Consider the following 18860-nt stretch of genomic DNA (forward strand, 5'->3'; position numbering starts at 1 on the left):
ATACACTTTACACACATGCATTGTGGTAATACACTTTACACACATGATTGTGGTAATACACTTTACACACATGATTGTGGTAATACACTTTGCACACATGATTGTGGTAATACACTTTACACACATGATTGTGGTAATACACTTTACACACATGATTGTGGTAATACACTTTACACACATGATTGTGGTAATACACTTTACACACATGATTGTGGTAATACACTTTACACACATGATTGTGGTAATACACTTTACACACATATTTGTGGTAATACACTTTGCACACATGCATTGAACCCAGAGTTAGGCTCATATCTAATTTAGGAGAGATGCTGTGCATAAGAACTGCTAGTCTGGATCAGTGCATAAGATCTGCTAGTCTGGATCAGTGCATAAGAACTGCGAGTCTGGATCAGTGCATAAGAACTGCTAGTCTGGATCAGTGCATAAGATCTGCTAGTCTGGATCAGTGCATAAGAACTGCGAGTCTTGATCAGTGCATAAGAACTGCTAGTCTGGAAAAGTGCATAAGAACTGCTAGTCTGGATCAGTGCATAAGAACTGCTAGTCTGGATCAGTGCATAAGATCTGCTAGTCTGGATCAGTGCATAAGAACTGCTAGTCTGGATCAGTGCATAAGAACTGCTAGTCTGGATCAGTGCATAAGAACTGCTAGTCTGGATCAGGGCATAAGAAATGCTAGTCTGGATCAGTGCTTAAGAACTGCTAGTCTGGATCAGTGCATAAGAACTGCTAATCTGGATCAGTGCATAAGAACTGCTAGTCTGGATCAGTGCATAAGAACTGCTAGTCTGGATCAGGGCATAAGAAATGCTAGTCTGGATCAGTGCATAAGAACTGCTAGTCTGGATCAGGGCATAAGAACTGCTAGTCTAGATCAGTGCATAAGAATTGCTAGTCTGGGTCAGTGCATAAGAACTGCTAGTCTGGATCAGTGCATAAGATCTACCAGTCTGGATCAGTGCATAAGAACTGTTAGTCTGGATCAGTGCATAAGAACTGCTAGTCTGGATCATTGCATAAGATCTGCTAGTCTGGATCAGTGCATAAGAACTGCTAGTCTGGATCAGTGCATAAGAACTGCTAGTCTGGATCAGTGCATAAGAACTGCTAGTCTGGATCAGGGCATAAGAAATGCTAGTCTGGATCAGTGCATAAGAACTGCTAGTCTGGATCAGTGCATAAGAACTGCTAGTCTGGATCAGTGCATAAGAACTGCTAGTCTGGATCAGTGCATAAGAACTGCTAGTCTGGATCAGTGCATAAGAACTGCTAGTCTGGTTCAGTGCATAAGAAATGCTAGTCTGGATCAGTGCATAAGAAATGCTAGTCTGGATCAGTGCATAAGAACTGCTAGTCTGGATCAGTGCATAAGATCTGCTAGTCTGGATCAGTGCATAAGAAATGCTAGTCTGGATCAAATGTTGTTTGGAGTCATTGCCCTTTATATTATTTCTGAGTTTGTGATGTGTGTTTTGAGACATAAAAGACAAAATTTCACATAAGCTTTCAGACGTCAGGTAACACAAATTCTGACTTTTATTGTTAAGTAATCTAACTTATAAGTGTTGCTTCCACAAAAGTGTGAAAATTACTTAAAATCCTGTTTATATGCAAAGGTTTAATGGAATGCTGACCATTTCAGTCCTCAATACTTTAATATGTTATAACAGTTGTTAGATTGACATGCTATAGGTCATTTGACTTGTGTATAGCCCATAGGTCACTGTGTTTAAGTATATGTCAATTGTCTTTTGTGTAGGTTGATTGTCTTTTAAATAGGTCACTTGTCTTTTGTTAAGTTTAATTGTCTTTTGTATAGGTCAATCTCTTATGTTTTAGTCAATTGTCTTGTGTATATGTCAACTGTCTCGTTTTAAAAATGTAACCTTGACAATTGTAACACTATTTTTTCAGAATAATGACTTGCAAGTAAAACTCAATGTGTGCTTTCAAAAAGAGGCCATTCCTTTTGGTGGTAATCAGTCACTGTGCACAGATGGTTACCGTGGCATCCTTAACAGTTCTCAAGGTCACATGAAGGTCATTGTGCCCTACCCCCAGTCTGGGTATTGGTTTATCAGTGTTCAAATGCAATGCTACAGACTGGATCAGAACAGGTACATTAGGTGACTTTCAATTGTGTTTTTAAAAAGTAAGCAGATTATTTGAGTCTCATTGTATGAAAACAAACTCGGCTGTTTTAAGAGAAAACCTGAGGCATTGTCATAGCCAGCTCGAAGTCCGCCGTGATAAAACCTTTACATTGGCTCTAAAATCAAAGTGCTTCCACCTACAACTTTGAAACTTCATATGTAGATGCACTTTAATGTGTTCTACATGCCACACCCATTTTGGGGTCACTAGGTCAAAGGTCAAGGTCACTGTGACCTCTAAAAAAAAAAAAAATCTGACAAGCTTTCATTTATTATGCTCCCCCCCAAAAAAAACAACTACTGTGCCCTCAAGACGTTTCCTTTTATCTGAATATATAGTGCAATATTGTGGAAAAAAAAAACTTTGGGGAGCATCACTCGTCTCCGACGGTTTCTTGTTCGAAACTGCACCCGCAGCTGAGCGTTGGCACCCATTATGAGGTGCTCTTGTATTGCTTTATATTGAAATTCTTTTGTTCTAACTGGATTATTGCAGATTTAAAAAATAAGATAAAAAAGCTTAATGAAAGGTGTTAAACTACTTAGTAATCAATTAAAAAAGTCTTCTTTTCTGAGCTGAGAAGCTGTATTCCAAATTTTAATTATTGCCAAACAGGTAGTGAGATCATAGTTGAATTTAATATCATCAACAATTTAAAATGTTTCACAATTGTTTGTCATTCAAATGCATTCAACTATTAGGGTTATCACATACATGGTTAATTGTTTAGCTTTATTCTTTCCAATTGTAACAGTTAATTGGCCTATAAAACATGATCAACTATATTTTAAGTATTATTGCATACTTGTTTTATGCACTTTTGGAGTATCTTTAAGTTGTATTGCTATAAGTTGCACATATTTTGAATACAACTTGAGCCTAATTGGAGGCTTCTGGTGCTATTGACTTTGCAAGAAAATGTGATCCCTTACTGTATTACACATGCCATAATGTTACACAAAAAAAGTGTATTCGAGGTTGTTGTGGTGTAGTGGATATTGTGTCAGCCTGGCAGTCAGGAGGTCCTCGGTTTGATCTCCACCATGGGAGCAGTGGTAATATAAGCCTCATTATGGGAAAATTGGGCTTAATACATGTGCTTATATTGTCCCAATTTTGGCTGTGCAGTCTGCTCAGGCTAATCAGGGAAGACAAGTTCCACCTTAACTGGATTTGCGCTAAGAAGATGTGTCCTTAAATAGAAAAAAAATACATAAAAAAATGAAAAGCCATTCCTGACTTGCCTGTGCAGACTGCACTGGCTAATCTGAGACAACACTTTAACCCTTGGCATGCTGGAAAATTTGTCGTCTGCTTAAATGTCGTCTGCTGAATTTCTAGAATTAGCATTTTCTTCGATTTTTTTCAAAGAATACTATCAGAATAGCAAACAGTTTGGATCCTGATGAGACGCCACGTTCTGTGGCATCTCATCTGGATCCAAACTGTTTGCAAAGGCCTTCAAAATTCGATTCCAGCACTGAAAGAGTTAAGCACATGCATTAAGCCCAGTTTTCGCAGAACGAGACTAATATCTTCTACCGAGACACCAAGTACTTTCTCTTCCCTGTTAAAAGACTAAGAAGTGAACCAATAAGATTAAGGCTTTTGATGTAATCAAGCTAAGTTATATACACTCAAAACTGAGAACAGCGGTCAGTCAAGTGAAATTACCAAAGTGGTCATTGTCCACAGGTGACCGTTGTTTTAGGATCACAGTTTTTAGATGGTTCGTCAGTTGGTAGTATTGCTCTGATAATTTAATCTACCTAGTCGTTTGCATACAGTGTAAAAAAAGGTTCATTGTCGATAACTCAGCATAAAACATAATTTACTTACATTCAATAATACAGAATAATATATTATAAATTGATTCAATTTCATATTGTTTAACTAAATCAATGACTTAATCAGCAAAATAGACAGACAAATGATGTGCTGTGTTTTAGCTTTTTGCGACTCCAAACAATTGACGCGTGACCGTTGTTTTCACTTCAAATATGACTTTTGGAGTGGAATATACTGGCCGTTGGCTGTTATGGACTTTTGACCGTTATTCTCAAGTGTACGATAGAGTGATTTTCGTTGGAGGGGAATCCAAACTGACTGTTGTCTGCAGTTGACCGTTATTCTCAAGTGACAGTTTTGACTGTAGGTTAAAAAAAGCCTGTATTCATTTTCAGTACTGTGGATGTTCAGCCATGTGGACAGCTGTCAGCTGCAGTCGATGTTTCCATAGTAACGGATGCATGCTCCGAGGGGGGTTGCAGCAAACATGGCCGCTGTATCAACTACCTCAATGGGCACGTGTTGTACACTACATGCAAATGTGACGATGGTAGTGTAATTTTTGCCTCAAATTTCATAGGTGTTAAAGCAGGCTTTCTCTTTGAAAATACTGTAACATTGTAATATAATGAAGAAGTCCAACTTGCATTTTTCACATGGTCTTAACATTTTAGGGTAGAGTAAATGAAAAAATGGCAAATGTTATTTCATAATACATTCTAATAAAATATTTGATTTGCATAATGCTATTGCACAAAAACAATCAAAGCCACATTATAAACAATTTTTGCAATCATTGTTACGAATGGCTAATCAACATTTCTTATAACCTGCCACATTCCAACTAGCTATAGTATGACTGAACATCAAACCAGAGCAAATTCAATTGGTAACATAATTAATGGAAAACATGTAACAGAACATACAGAACCTTTTCAATTTAGTGAAATTCCTATTTAAACCATTTAATTCTTTGAATTCAGATGAAATGTACGTAAGCCTATGAAAACTTTAAAAATATGCATTATTTTTGGGTTCATTTGGTTACATGTTTGTTTTTATGCCCCCGGTAGAGTGGAATTTAGCAGTTGAACTGTCCGTCAGTTCGTCTGCCTGTCAGTCCGTGCGTCCGTCCAAAAACTTTAACATTGGTCATAACTTTTGCAATATTGAAGATAGCAACTTGATATTTGGCATGCATGTGTATTTCATGGAGCTGCACATTTTGAGTGGTGAAAGGTCAAGGTCAATGTCATCATTTAAGGTCAAAAGTCAAATATATGGCTTCAAAGCGGTGCAGAAGGGGGCATTGTGTTTCTGACAAACACATCTTTTGTTTAAAAATGGTTCTCTTCACTTATTGATTTTGTGGCAAAAAGAATTGCATGACCCACCACAAATTTATGTGTTAAGTAGGTTTTTGCAGGTTTTAACTCTTTATTTGTACATAGGAACTTATACATTGTAGGTTGGCGTGGTTTTGACTGCACAGACGGCACAGCAGTGGAAGCAGACGGTCATCAGCTGCAGGAACTACTTCTTCTCACGCTGAGTAACCTTATATTCATACCCGCCATTGTGCTGGCTGCGTACAGGAGATATTATGTTGAGGCGTTGGTCTACGCATACAACATGGTCTTCTCAGGGGTATGTAGGAGGACTGGTCAGAAATTACATTCACCGAGTCTGATAATAAGAACCGCGTTCTGGGAAAAATGGGTTTAATGCACGTGCGTATGGTGTTGTCCCAGATAATCCTGTTCAAGCTTATCAGTGACAACACTTTCTGCCCTTATCGAAAATCTAATGTAGGCAGAAAGTGTTCTGCCTTGTTAGCCTGTGATGACTGAGCAGGCTTATCTGGGACAACACTATACCCACACGCAGTTAGCCCGGTTTTCAAAGATCGTGGCTCATGTTCTGGATATGAACCAGTTTAGATGAATCCTTGAGCAGAGGGAAAGTTCTAGTAGTTTTATTTCTTTAGGCTCAACCTATCTGCCCTGTCGGTTAAGTTGAAATGTTTATTTTGACTTTATTACTTTGAAAGCCAAAGGTTTATTAGTATGCTCTTGAGTTCTTTTATTTGGTAGAAAGAGCACATGGTGTAATTATGGAGGTTTAAAGAACGCTTCCATAGTGAGGATCTAGTCCAGACTTCCCTGTCCCTAGGATGACACCATGTCCCTTATGCCACAGTTGAGTTTTCATGTCATCATCTCTGCAATATTTAATATCTTAGAACTTTGTTAAGGTTAATTATTTTGATAAACAAAAAATACATTCAAATTATAATTGTGTATATGATATGAGTCGTGATTACACTTTAACTATTGTTCATGGGAAGCATATGTTAAATGGTTGTTGCAAAAATCAAACATATCAAATGTTTGTTTTGTGATGAGTAAATGGTAAGAGTCAATTTTGATATTGACTCTATAAATCCGTTAAATAGTAAGATTTTATGTATGAAGCCAATAGTAAGATAATGTATGTCATAATTACCATGCACATCTGGATAATGATTTAGGTAGTGCCGTTACACATGGCTTAATGAATGTGCAAAGTGTGTAATCCCAGATAAGCCTGTGCAGTTTGCACAGGCTAATCAGAAACAACACATTTCGCCTAAGCTGGAATTTTGTTTAAAAGAGACTTACTTTTAAACAAAAAAATGCAAAAAGTTGAAAGTTTATTATATTATGTTCAGCTGTACCATGCATGTGATGGGGGCCGGAGGGAGGACTTCACGTACTGCGCCATGCCAATAAACATCGTCAGTCATGCAGACTTCTTAGCATCTGCAACTTCCATCTGGATCACACTTGTTGCCATGGCTAGACCACCCCTACAGGTTTGAACCCGCAACTTGATGGTGCAGGATAACTAAATATAATTAACACAATTGAAGAAATTTGTTTAAATTATAGTCAACGCCTGATGCCTTGAATTTGTTGCAAATGACTTCAGTTTCTATGATGACTAGTGGAAAAACAAATCTATTATCTATGAACAATGTTACTTTTTTCTTTAATGCTTTTCCATCGTTTGTTGACATTTTAAAATGGTTTAACTGGAGAATTTTACAGCAATAATATCTTTATGTTGAGCCTGGCATCGTTGATGATCAGTTTAAATAACTTTTTAAATTCAGGAGCTAGGAATTTACATTGTTATTTTTCACTGTGAAACATTGAATTACCAATAACTAAATGAAGTCATAAAATAAACAACTACCGGTAATTTTTTTATTATTATGTCAATATTAAACATGGTACTTCTATGTCCAGTGGAAGGGTTTCCTACAGATGTGCGGCCCGCTGGGTCTGTTGATAGGAGTGATGTACCGCCGCACCAGCGCCTTCCTGTTCCTTGTACCCGCAGGTGTGGGGCTCACACTCATTCTTGTGTCCTGGGTAAGACATGGCGTCATAGATGGAATGTCATTGGATTTAAACCCAAGACTAAAATATAACAATGTAAATTTCAGATAACAAAATGTTATGTTTTAGCTTACATTTGACTTTGTTAAAAAAGCTTCTGAAAACTTTTCTTGCTTCCGTTTAAAAAAATTAAAGGTTTTGCTTGAAACACCTGTGGCAGGTGGGTAGGCATCTTTGCCAGGGACAGCTTCAAGGAATACAATGTCTGGTTTCTATGTTTCATAAACTTTAAATTGGATTATCATTGAATATAGTGACAATATTTGTGGGCATAATATCTAGTTCAAGTGCGATGACCAAACAGATTGCCTGAATCAACTCTGAATTACGGCCTTGACTGGTACAATTGGCCCAATTAACCTTATCTGCTCTTTAACCCTTGTCTGCTCTCTTACTCAAATAGTTTTATAGAAGAGGTTATTGTTAAATATATACAAGACAGTTTAATTTAGCGAGGTTTAGACAACGTAAACCACAAGCCTTGGAGATTGGTTCAGTTTTTTTTCTCTGTGCTTGACACTTATCTGGTTATTTATTTTTATACGCCTGTTTTTAAAAACGGACGTATTATAGTTTCACCCTTGGCGGGCGGCGTCCACAGCAGTGTCCCCTCTCTAATTCAAATAGTTTTCATCTGATCTTCACCAAACTTGGTCAGAAGTTGTGTCTAGACAATATCTAGGTTAAGTTCGAATGTGGGTCATGCCGGGTCAAAAACTAGGTCTCGGGGGTCACTTATTGCATTTCAAGGATTAGGCATGGTGTCCGCTCTCTAATTGAAGTAGTTTTCATCTGATCTTCACCAAATTTGGTCAGAAGTTGTGTCTAGATGATATGTAGGTCAAGTTCAAATATGGGTCATGCCGGGTCAAAAACTAGGTCACGAGGTTACTTAGTGCATTTCAAGCATTTAGAATGGTGTCTGCTCTCTAATTGAAGAAGTTTTCATCTGATCTTCACCAAATTTGGTCAGAAGTTGTGTCTAGATGATATGTAGGTCAAGTTCAAATATGGGTCATGCCGGGTCAAAAACTAGGTCATGAGGTTACTTAGTGCATTTCAAGCATTTCGCATGGTGTCTGCTCTCTAATTGAAGAAGTTTTCATCTGATCTTCACCTAATTTGGTCAGAGGTTGTGTCAAGATGATATGTAGGTCAAGTTCAAATATGGGTCATGCCGGGTTAAAAACGAGGTCACGAGGTCACATAGTGCATTTCAAGCATTTAGCATGGTGTCCGCTCTCTAATTGAAGTAGTTTTCATCTGATCTTCACCAAATTAAGTCAGATGTTACATCTAAATGATATCTAGGTCAAGTTCAAATATGGGTCATGCCGGGTCAATAACTAGGTCTCGAGGTCACTTAGTGCATTTCAAGCATTGAGCATGGTGTCCAAAACCTTTGAACGGGCGTATCTTGTGACAGTTTGGCACTCTTGTTATCAAATCATGTCCACATTTGAATACACCCACACAGAGGGATGCATCAAGCCTTGCACTGGTGTATCTGTCGGTACTAAACGTACCAGTAGCTTGTGTTTGAACTGCTCTTAAAGTGGCTGGATCTCTGTAATACCTTAGCAGTTAATTTCCTTAAAATGTTGATGATCGTCAAGAAAGTATTTTGGGCATGGACAATTTTATATAATTATGCCCCCCTTCGAAGAAAAGGGGGTATATTGTTTTGCACATGTCCGTCGGTCAGTCCGTCCGTCCACCAGATGGTTTCCGGATGATAACTCAAGAACGCTTAGGCCTAGGATCATGAAACTTCATAGGTACATTGATCATGAGTGGCAGATGACCCCTTTTGATTTTTAGGTCACTAGTTCAAGGTCAAGGTCACAGTGACTCGAAACAGTAAAACGGTCTACGGATAATAACTCAAGAATGCTTAAGCCTAGGATCATGAAACCTAATAGGTACATTGATCATGACTGGCAGATGACATCTATTGATTTTCAGGTCACTAGGTCAAAGGTCAAGGTCACAGTGACTCAAAACAGTAAAATGGTTTCCGGATGATAACTCAAGAATGCTTACGCCAAGGATCATGAAACTTCATAGAAACATTAATCATGACTGGCAAATGACCCCTCTTGATTTTCAGGTCACTGGATCAAAGGTCAAGGTCACAGTGACTCGAAACAGTAAAATGGATTCCGGATGATAACTCAAGAATTCTTACGCCTAGGATCATGAAACTTCATAGGTACATTGATAATGACTGGCAGATAACCCCTTTTGATTTTCAGGTCACTAGGTCAAAGGTCAAGGTCACAGTGACTTGAAATAGTAAAATGGTTTCTGGATGATAACTCAATAATGCTTAAGCCTTGAATCATGAAACTTCATAGGTACATTGATCATGACTGGCAGATGACCCTATAAATTTTCAGGTCACTAGGTCAAAGGTCAAGGTCACAGTGACTCAAAACAGTTAAATGGTTTCCTGATGATAACTCAAGAATAATTAGGCCTAGGATAATGAAACTTCATAGGTACATTGATCATGACTGGCAGATGACCCCTTTTGATTTTCAGGTCACTAGGTCAAAGGTCAAGGTCACAGTGACAAAAAACATATTCACACAATGGCTGCCACTACAACTGACAGCCCATATGGGGGGCATGCATGTTTTACAAACAGCACTTGTTTGAAGATATTCTCTTAAGTTTTAAGTATTCAATATAGTCTTGGTAGCCGCTTGTTATTGACAGTTTGTTATTTTACTTGTAATGTACCCATTGAACAGATATGTCGGTGTTGTTACCGCCACAAGTGCTACCCCAGCATGAAGAAGTACCTGATGTTTCTGGTACCCGGCCTCTTGCTAGCGGCGGGCGGTTTGTGTATATTCTCGTTTGTGGAGCGGGAGACCAACTACATGTACACCCACAGTGCCTGGCACGCCTGCATGGCCCTCAGTGTGCTCCTGTTACTGCCTCCCAGGGACTCAAGGGGTAAGAGGGGCTGGGCTGGATATACTATGAGCCAGGTTCTGGGAAAACTGGGCTAAATGCATGTACATAAAGTGTCCTCACATATTGGCCTGTGCAGTCCACACAGTTTAATCAGGGACAACACTTTCCACCTCAACTGGATTTTTGTTTTTCTAAAAGAGGCTCATTTAGTTAATTTAAATAAGATAATGCATATTTCCTGTAAATGCATAGACTTTATTTCACAAAAATCATACACAAAATCTCTTAATAATTTTTTTTAAGTTGCTGTTTTTTTATGGGTACTCCAAGTGACTTCTGAATGTATATTATATGTTTATTGACTGTTAATTTCTCTTTCTATGAAATGGAGGTCTGTCAAAAAGCAGCCTTTAAAGCTATGTTTTTAAGAGTTGATACCTTTATTTTGGGAACAAAAATAGGGTTATCACATTTCAAATATTTAAATTTTACCTGTATCAGGTATATTGTTTTTTATGCCCCGGTAGGGTGGCATATAGCAGTCACACTGTCCGTCCGTCTGTCTGGCCATCAAACTTTTGCGTTTAGGTTTCGAAAAATGCTCATAACTAATGTCTCTTCAGATGTAACCTTAATATTTGGTATGCATGTGTATATAGACAAGGCCTTCCCATACGCACACAAATTTTGACCCCTTTGACCTTAAACTTAGGGTCCCCGTTAAGGTTTTGAAATCAGCGTTTAGGTTTTGAAAAAGCATTTTTCGGGGGCATATGTCTTTCAATGGAGACAGCTCTTGTTTATAGCTGGCATGTTTCCTTGATAGTCCTTCTATTTAATTTCAGTTCAGTACAAAGTAAAGGACAACAGTTTAGGTGGTTCCTCTTACCAGCCCATAGCAGGTACCCGTCAGAACTATATCATCTAGATATTGCCGCAGGAAACCAGCCCATATCTGGTACCCGTCAGAACTATTTCATCTAGATATTACTGCAGGAAACCAACCCATATCAGCACCAGTCAGAACTATATCATCTAGATATTGCCGCAAGAAACCATCCCATATCAGCACCAGTCAGAACTATATTATCTAGATATTACTGCAGGAAACCAACCCATATCAGCACTATTCAGAACTATATTATCTAGATATTACTGCAGGAAACCAACCCATATCAGCACCAGTCAGAACTATATTATCTAGATATTACTGCAGGAAACCAGCCCATATCAGCACCATTCAGAACTATATTATCTAGATATTGCTGCAGGATACTTGCATACGAGTTCATTTTGTGAATCTTTTTTTTTTAGCTGTAACATGTGTATGGTCTCTCCTATAAGTTATATTCTCCCTTTAAAAACTGCAATAAACCTTCAAAGCCTACATTAAAAAACAACAACAAATGAAGTGCAAAGTAACACTACCATCCAGAATAGAGCAGGGCCAGTAGAAACACTTTAATCCACAATAAACCAGGACCAGTGTTCATAACGCTCTTAAGGGGAATCTTAACTTAAGTTTTATGTATGTGAACATTTCAGATCATTTTCGCTCAAAGTGAGTTCTGTGTTCACCTTTTGTCTGTGGTTTGTTTGCTGTTATGCAGTGACCTTTTTAAAACTTTAGAGGCTACTTTTATTGCTCAATCTTCATGAGGCTGGTCCGAACATTTGTTCAAATGATATTTCGGCCGAGTTTAAAACTTCATCCCTCAATGTCAACAAGGTCACTAGGTAAAATTCAAAAAAGCTTCTGAATGCACTTAAATTAACAGTTTATAAAAATTGCTCAGAATATTTTGTGCTAATAATGTTTTCGGCTCAGTTCGAACATGGGTCATCTGTGCCCTTAAAACATGCTAAACAGGGGATGGGGTAGTTAAGGTCAAAAGTCAAATTCGCCATAAAACAGGTTGTCCAGACTCTAACTTTGTCTAACTTTATAAATGAGTGGTGTTCTGAGAAAACTGGGCATAAGCGTAAAGTATCGTCCCAGATTAGCTTGTGCAATCCGCACAGGCTAATCAGGGATGACACTTTCCGCTTTTATGACAGTTTTGTTTAAATGAAGTCTCTTCTTAGCAAAGATTTAATTAAGGCGGAAAGTGTCCTCCCTGATTAGCGAGTGCAGACTGCACAGGCTAATCTGGGACGATACTTTACGCACATGCATTATGCCCTGTTTTCTCAGAACGCGACTCATATCATTTGGCTCAAATAACCTCCATGAGGAGACGGCATTACACAAGCTTTCACCCCGCTCGTGGAACATACATATGAAGGAGGTCAGCTTGTATAGACTGTTAATTTGTCATTTATCATGCAATTAAAATAACTTACCACAAATGTCTACCATGGGAAGATTATGTTTTGCATTAAACATCTTTCCCCCTACTTTAAAGGTCAAGTTCATGCTTGAAGGTCCAAAGTTAAATTTGGACACAAAATTACTTTTCTAGACCATCTTGTTAATTTTTGTATTGTGACTGATGTATGTGTTCAACATTTTACTCATGTTTTATCTGCCATTTGGGTTTTTGGTTTTGCATTTTAAACAATAGTAGATGTTTTTTTTAAATAATTTCATTTTATTGCTTTTATTTTACGATTGTATTTAATAATCATACATGTATAATTATATTATTAAAATAATTTTAAAAGCCCATAAATACTCGAAATCAACGAATATTTCATATAATATTTTGAAATATAAATTAAACACATAAAAAATCACTGTTCCTTATTGCAAAAGCCAAAATTTCAACGCAAGATGTGGTCTGATAACATAGATTTAACGCGATACCATATTTTGTCTTTTTTTTTTTGTGTGTCACAATATATTCCATGTAAATTTCCGGCTACAATATCCGAACATTTAGGAGCGATTGCAAGGTTGGCTTCTGGCAACTTGGGAAGCACAATATAGTTCTCAAAACTACGTTGTTCTTCTAACGCTGACCAAAGCCAGTCTCGCGTTTGCTCGTAAATAGTTGGATATCGTGGTGGGAAATTAATATTTAAAATATTGTCGTACACACAAAAAAACAAGCATTTTGAATCTCTTTAAATCTTTGTTACTATACTACATATATCGTTGAAATTTTGGCTATTGCTTTATGAAAAACTGATTTTTTATGGGTTAACTATATTTTACAAAATATTTTTTGAAATATTCATTGATTTTGAGTATTTATGTTACTTTAAGTAATTTGTTTTTAATATATTTCTCTTATTTTTATAGATTGATTGCTTGTTTTATTTAACAGTACATTTTTCTTCTTTGGTTTGTTTAAAAAAAAAGAAATTCAATGTATATGTTGCCAATGGGTCTAAATGTTACTGTAAACTATAGATTGTACTTGTCAGGTCATGCAAATAGAAGAATAGAATAATGTTCACTTTTGTTTTATAAGGTCAGTAATCACAAATGTTGTCACATGTATTAAACTAGTTTTATTAACTACTTTATTTTCATTGTCTTTAGTAAGTCAGTATACATTTTCATAATCTATAATATGTATATAATTTTCTGAAACCATTCTACATCTTCAACAGAATATCTGTTATAAAGCAAAAACTTTATGTCTTAAGTTGTGTTCACCATTGTTGCCATTTGTGCAAGAATAAGCTGAAATATGTGGGATATATCAACATATAACAGTGATGTGTGAATCTCTAAGGAAGAATATAAGATCTGAAATATCATGTACATGTTATTCCCCCCAATAGGGTGGCACTGTCTGTCTGTCTGTCTGCCCTTCGGCATTTGTTTCCGAAGTTTTTTCCTTAACTCTGATAGACATGTGCCTGATTTTTGTTTGTGAGAGTCGACCTCCATGACTAAAACTTCATATTCAAGTTTCGTTCAGGTCAATTGATTTTTGAAGAAGTTACTGGCTTTGGAGTTGGACATTTTCTCCAGAATAACAATTTTACAGACTTTTTTCAACGCTTTCAGATACTGATTTGATCTTTATTTGATGTGTGATTCTACCTACATGACTTACTGATCAGGTTAGATTTTTTACAGAGTAAGGGGCTTTGGACTGAACCATTTTCTCTTAAAAAGCTGCTGTGCGGCTTCAAAGTGCAGTAGGGGGCATTTGTTTCACAAACACAGCTCTTTTTAAATTTTCATTTATAGCTCTCTTGACTATGTGCACAAGGTTGGCTATTGGGATCAGCCTATGTCCGATGACATGCGGTGTCGGGTGTTCGTCATAAACTTTAAGCTTATTACCACTCTAGAGGCAACATTTTCAAACAATCTTAATAAAACCGGGTCAGAATAATTATCTTGACAAAATCTAGGCAGAGTTTGAAATGGGGTCATGTGTGTCCGAAAAACTCAGTCAACAGGTCAAATCTTAGAAAATCCTAATAACCACTTTAGAGGCCACATATATGAGTCAATCTTAATGAAACTTGGTCAGATTGTTTATCATGACAATATCTAGCTCAAGTTTGAATCTGGGTCAACTGTGTTAAAAACTTGGTCCTCAGGTAAACTCTTAGAAAAACCTTATTTGCCACTCTAGAAAAACACATATGACTCGATCTGGATGAAACTTGGTCAGAATATTTCTATTGGACTTGGGTTGGGTTTGATTCCGGGTCAAGTGCGTCCAAAAACTAAGTAACCAGATCAAATTCACCAAGTCAAATCTGAAAAAAAAACTTGTTACAATTCTAGAGGCCACATTTATGACTCAATCTTGATAAAGCAATGTCAGAATGGTCATTTTGGCAATACTAAGGATTTATTTAAATTTAAGTCACTGGCATAAAAAAGTGGGATACCAAGTCAGATCTAAGAAAAACCCTTTAACCACTCTAGAGGCCACATTTTTTACTTAATCTTTATGAAAATGGGCTAGAATGTTATACTTCACAATACTTAGGACAAGTTTGAATCTGGGTCACTTTCATCTACAAACAAGATCACCAGGTCAAATCTTTAAACAAATCTTACCACTAAGGGGGCAACATTAATGACTCATGCTTGATGAAACTTGGTCAGACTGTTTATCTTTACAATATCTAGCCAGCAGGCCAAGTTCCAATCTGTATCACATGTGTCCAATCTGAAAAACTTGTTACCACTCTTGGGCTACATTTATGAGTCAGTTGTGATGACACTTTGTCAGAATGTTTACGGTATCTTGACAATATGAAGGCCATGTCTGGCTGTGTTAAGTGTGGCCAAAAACTAGATCACCTTTTCAAGTATTAAGCAATCTGTGTATGTGAAATCAGGTGAGCTCTTAAAGGCTATCATGGGCCTCTTGTTTTTATTGGGTTGTTTGTCTTGCACCCTTTTTTGCAATTTAATGCAAGTTGTTGATTTTTGATAATTTATGTTGTTGTTTTTATTGTTCCTGCATTTTTGTAGAGGAAGATCAAAATGTTATCACATTAATAAACCGCTTTTCTTGCCACTAAGTACGGTATGTGCTAATAAAATGTCATATTCTTCATTGCATTATCATAAGAATTGATCAAATGAGCCTTGTTATGGGAAAACAGGGCTTAATGCATTTGCATCAAATGTTGTTCCAGATTTGCCAGTGCAGTCAGCACTTTATGCACATGCATTAAGCCCTGTTTTCTCAGAACGTGGCTCAAATTATAGTAGTCAAATGTAATTTTGTATAGGTTTTACAGTGCATTTATATTAAACGACAGTGCGGATGTTCATGTACATGTATGTTTACTATGTTAACCTGCCGATATCTTAACAGCATATATTGCAATAATGTACAGGGTCATTTAAATACAGACAAAAGTAGTTGATATTGAATTGTTTTAGAACTTTGTTATGATAAATATATTTATAATTTTGAATGATATTCATCTGTGATTTATAAATCAGAGAATTTAATTAGATATTTTTGTCTCAATACTCAGTTTTTTGACGTTTTCACTTGTTATGTTTGCTTTATTGTTTTTTGTTTGTTTACACGGATTATATACTCAAGGTGCTTTGTTAAATAGATTTATATTGTTCTATATGTAATATATCTGTATCTTATTGAACACCTGTATATGAAGCAATTATCATTATGTGTAAATGTTATTATCAGCATAAGAATTCCTTCACTGGGGAATTTATATCCAATTGTCCTGTAAAACATGAGTAATTGAGTACACCAGATGAATATTGTCTAGCTTTTTTTTATTCAAACATTTAGCTTATGTTGATTGTCAATTCATCTAATGATGGGCCATGCTGTCGGAAAACTGGGCTTAATGCATGTGCATAAAGTGTCATCCCAGATTTATGTCTTTGCAGTTTGCACAGGCAAATCAGGGACAACACTCTCCGCCTAGACTTGATTTTTTTAGTGACTTCTTTTAAGCGACAAAGTCCATTAAAATGGAAAGTGTCGTCTCTGATTAGGTAATGCGGACTGCAGAAAATATACTATTTCAGGACTTTTTTCAGTTCCCACCGACAAACTCTATTTGGATTTTGTATGCATATGCATTAAGCTCTGTTTTCTCAGAGCGCGGCTCATTTATATACTGGCATAAAGCATGCATAGTTATTTCAAATAATGTTTTAAATGTCTATATTTGTTATTGTTGTTATTTATATATGGACATCATAGTCTCACAGATTATTAATAAAACAGCACTACATTTCGTTGTTTGAGTCTGCTAACATTTCAAATATCTCATAGAAAAATCCAAGAGGCCATTTCACATCAGGAACGATGTCATGGGACAATTTCTTTAAAATACAATAATGGTTTAAACAATACAATAGGGCATGAATTCTTAAATATAACTACTATTAACGAGTCATGATCAGTAAGAGAAGGATTTCCCCACATTTCACTTTTGTCGAAAACACCACTTATGTCGAGTCCGTGTGATAATAATATGCGTGTAAATTTTCATAACTCTAGTAGCAATACTTTTTTAGTAACGCGCAAAGCAAACATCTAAAGGACGAGGAAAGGAAACTATATATATGCACCTCCACTTCAAGATGTGATTGTGGAAAAAATTGGTACTTGATTGTTTTTTCATTTTCGTGTTTCAGGTCATGTTAAAGTGCAAGACATTACTTTAGTGGATGCCACACTATTTGCCCGTGAAATGAGCTATTGCGTGGGTATTTGACAAGTTCAATTACTATTACAGTTGTTATATTTCAATCTAATACTGAACCGGGCTAAATGCATGTGCGTTAAGTGACATCCCAGATATGCATGTGCTTAGGGACGACACTTACCGCCTTAACTTGATTTTTTTTAAAGAGAATTAATTGAAACGAAAAATGTCATAAAAGCGGAAAGTCGTCCCTGATAAGTGTCTGCGGACTGCACGTGCAAATCTGGGTAGACTCTCCACGCACATGTGTTAAGCCCAGTTTTCCCAGAACGAGCCTCATACTGTCCCACTAGCGCGGTTGGTTAACGCTCTGTCACCTCCCTCTGTTCTTCTTAAGACTCACAAGTCGCGAGTTTAATCATTGGATGTTGATTTGTTTATTTCGAAATTGATCTTTAATCAAATATGAAGTTGTTAATACTTTATTTTTAATTTAGGGTGTGCATATTTCTTTTAATGCGCATTTCTATCATATTTGTTTTTTGGTAAAAATACTACTGCCTTTCACTCAAAACTCGCTTATGATTAGTTGTGCTTCTACGCTGTTGTTATATACCGGTAGTTGGGGGTGCTTGCAGACATCGCAGATGAAATGGCGGTCCAAATAACATGTCATCGTCGCGCGGTCATCGTTAACCAACCTTGCTTACGCCTAATAAAACCAACGTAGATGCGTTCCTAGTGTCTTTTCCACAAACTACAAGGGTTGACGGGATATAATGGCTACGTCGGTTTTAATAGGGTACGTCAGCGTTACAAACACTATTCGCATCGAACATGCGCTACCGAGGAGTCTTGTGGAACTGGAAGCGGGGCTATTCGAGCCTCCTTCTGGGGAACTGGACTTGTTCATGTGCTTACAGTGTCGTCCCAGATTAGCCTGTGAAGTCCGCACAGGCAAATCAATGACAATTTACAGGCAAATCAATGACAATTTACAGGCAAATCAATGACAATTTACAGGCAAATCAATGACAATTTACAGGCAAATCAATGACAATTTACAGGCAAATCAATGACAATTTACAGGCAAATCAATGACAATTTACAGGCAAATCAATGACAATTTACAGGCAAATCAATGACAATTTACAGGCAAATCAATGACAATTTACAGGCAAATCAATGACAATTTGCCTTTACTGGATGTTCGTTTAGAAGAGACTTGCTATAACTGAAAAATCCCATAAAAGCGGAAAGTGCCATCTTGATCAGCCTGCGCAGGCTAGTCTTGAACAACACGTGACGCACATGCATTAAGCACTGTGTTCCCAGAACGCGGCTAAAGTTTTAGTTTGGCTTTGTAAAATGTAGTGACTGGTTCTTGATATTAGTGCGCAATGTTTGGCTTTGTAAAATGTAGTGACTGGTTCTTGATATTAGTGCGCAATGTTTGGCTTTGTA

The 18860-nt window shown here is 37.0% G+C and overlaps 1 protein-coding gene across 4 annotated transcripts in view; it reads left to right on the forward strand.

Moving 5' to 3' along the window:
* Positions 1–18496, forward strand: part of LOC127846633 (transmembrane protein 8B-like) — a 38577-nt gene extending 20081 nt beyond the window's left edge. For 3 of the 4 annotated variants that reach the window (XM_052378060.1, XM_052378062.1, XM_052378063.1), the window contains 7 exons: positions 1939–2141; positions 4362–4516; positions 5435–5613; positions 6677–6820; positions 7257–7382; positions 10166–10373; positions 11180–12309. In XM_052378060.1, coding sequence (XP_052234020.1) covers positions 1939–2141; positions 4362–4516; positions 5435–5613; positions 6677–6820; positions 7257–7382; positions 10166–10373; positions 11180–11262 — 1098 coding nt within the window. In that variant the 3' untranslated portion in view covers positions 11263–12309. Of the gene's footprint in view, positions 1–1938; positions 2142–4361; positions 4517–5434; positions 5614–6676; positions 6821–7256; positions 7383–10165; positions 10374–11179; positions 12310–17385 lie in introns of those variants that run through there. The other variant, XM_052378061.1, reaches the window with a different exon arrangement.
* Positions 18497–18860: the final 364 nt, after the last annotated feature.

This window comes from Dreissena polymorpha, chromosome 9 (genome assembly GCF_020536995.1).
Source record: "Dreissena polymorpha isolate Duluth1 chromosome 9, UMN_Dpol_1.0, whole genome shotgun sequence".
In the NCBI taxonomy this organism is placed as follows: domain Eukaryota; kingdom Metazoa; phylum Mollusca; class Bivalvia; order Myida; family Dreissenidae; genus Dreissena; species Dreissena polymorpha.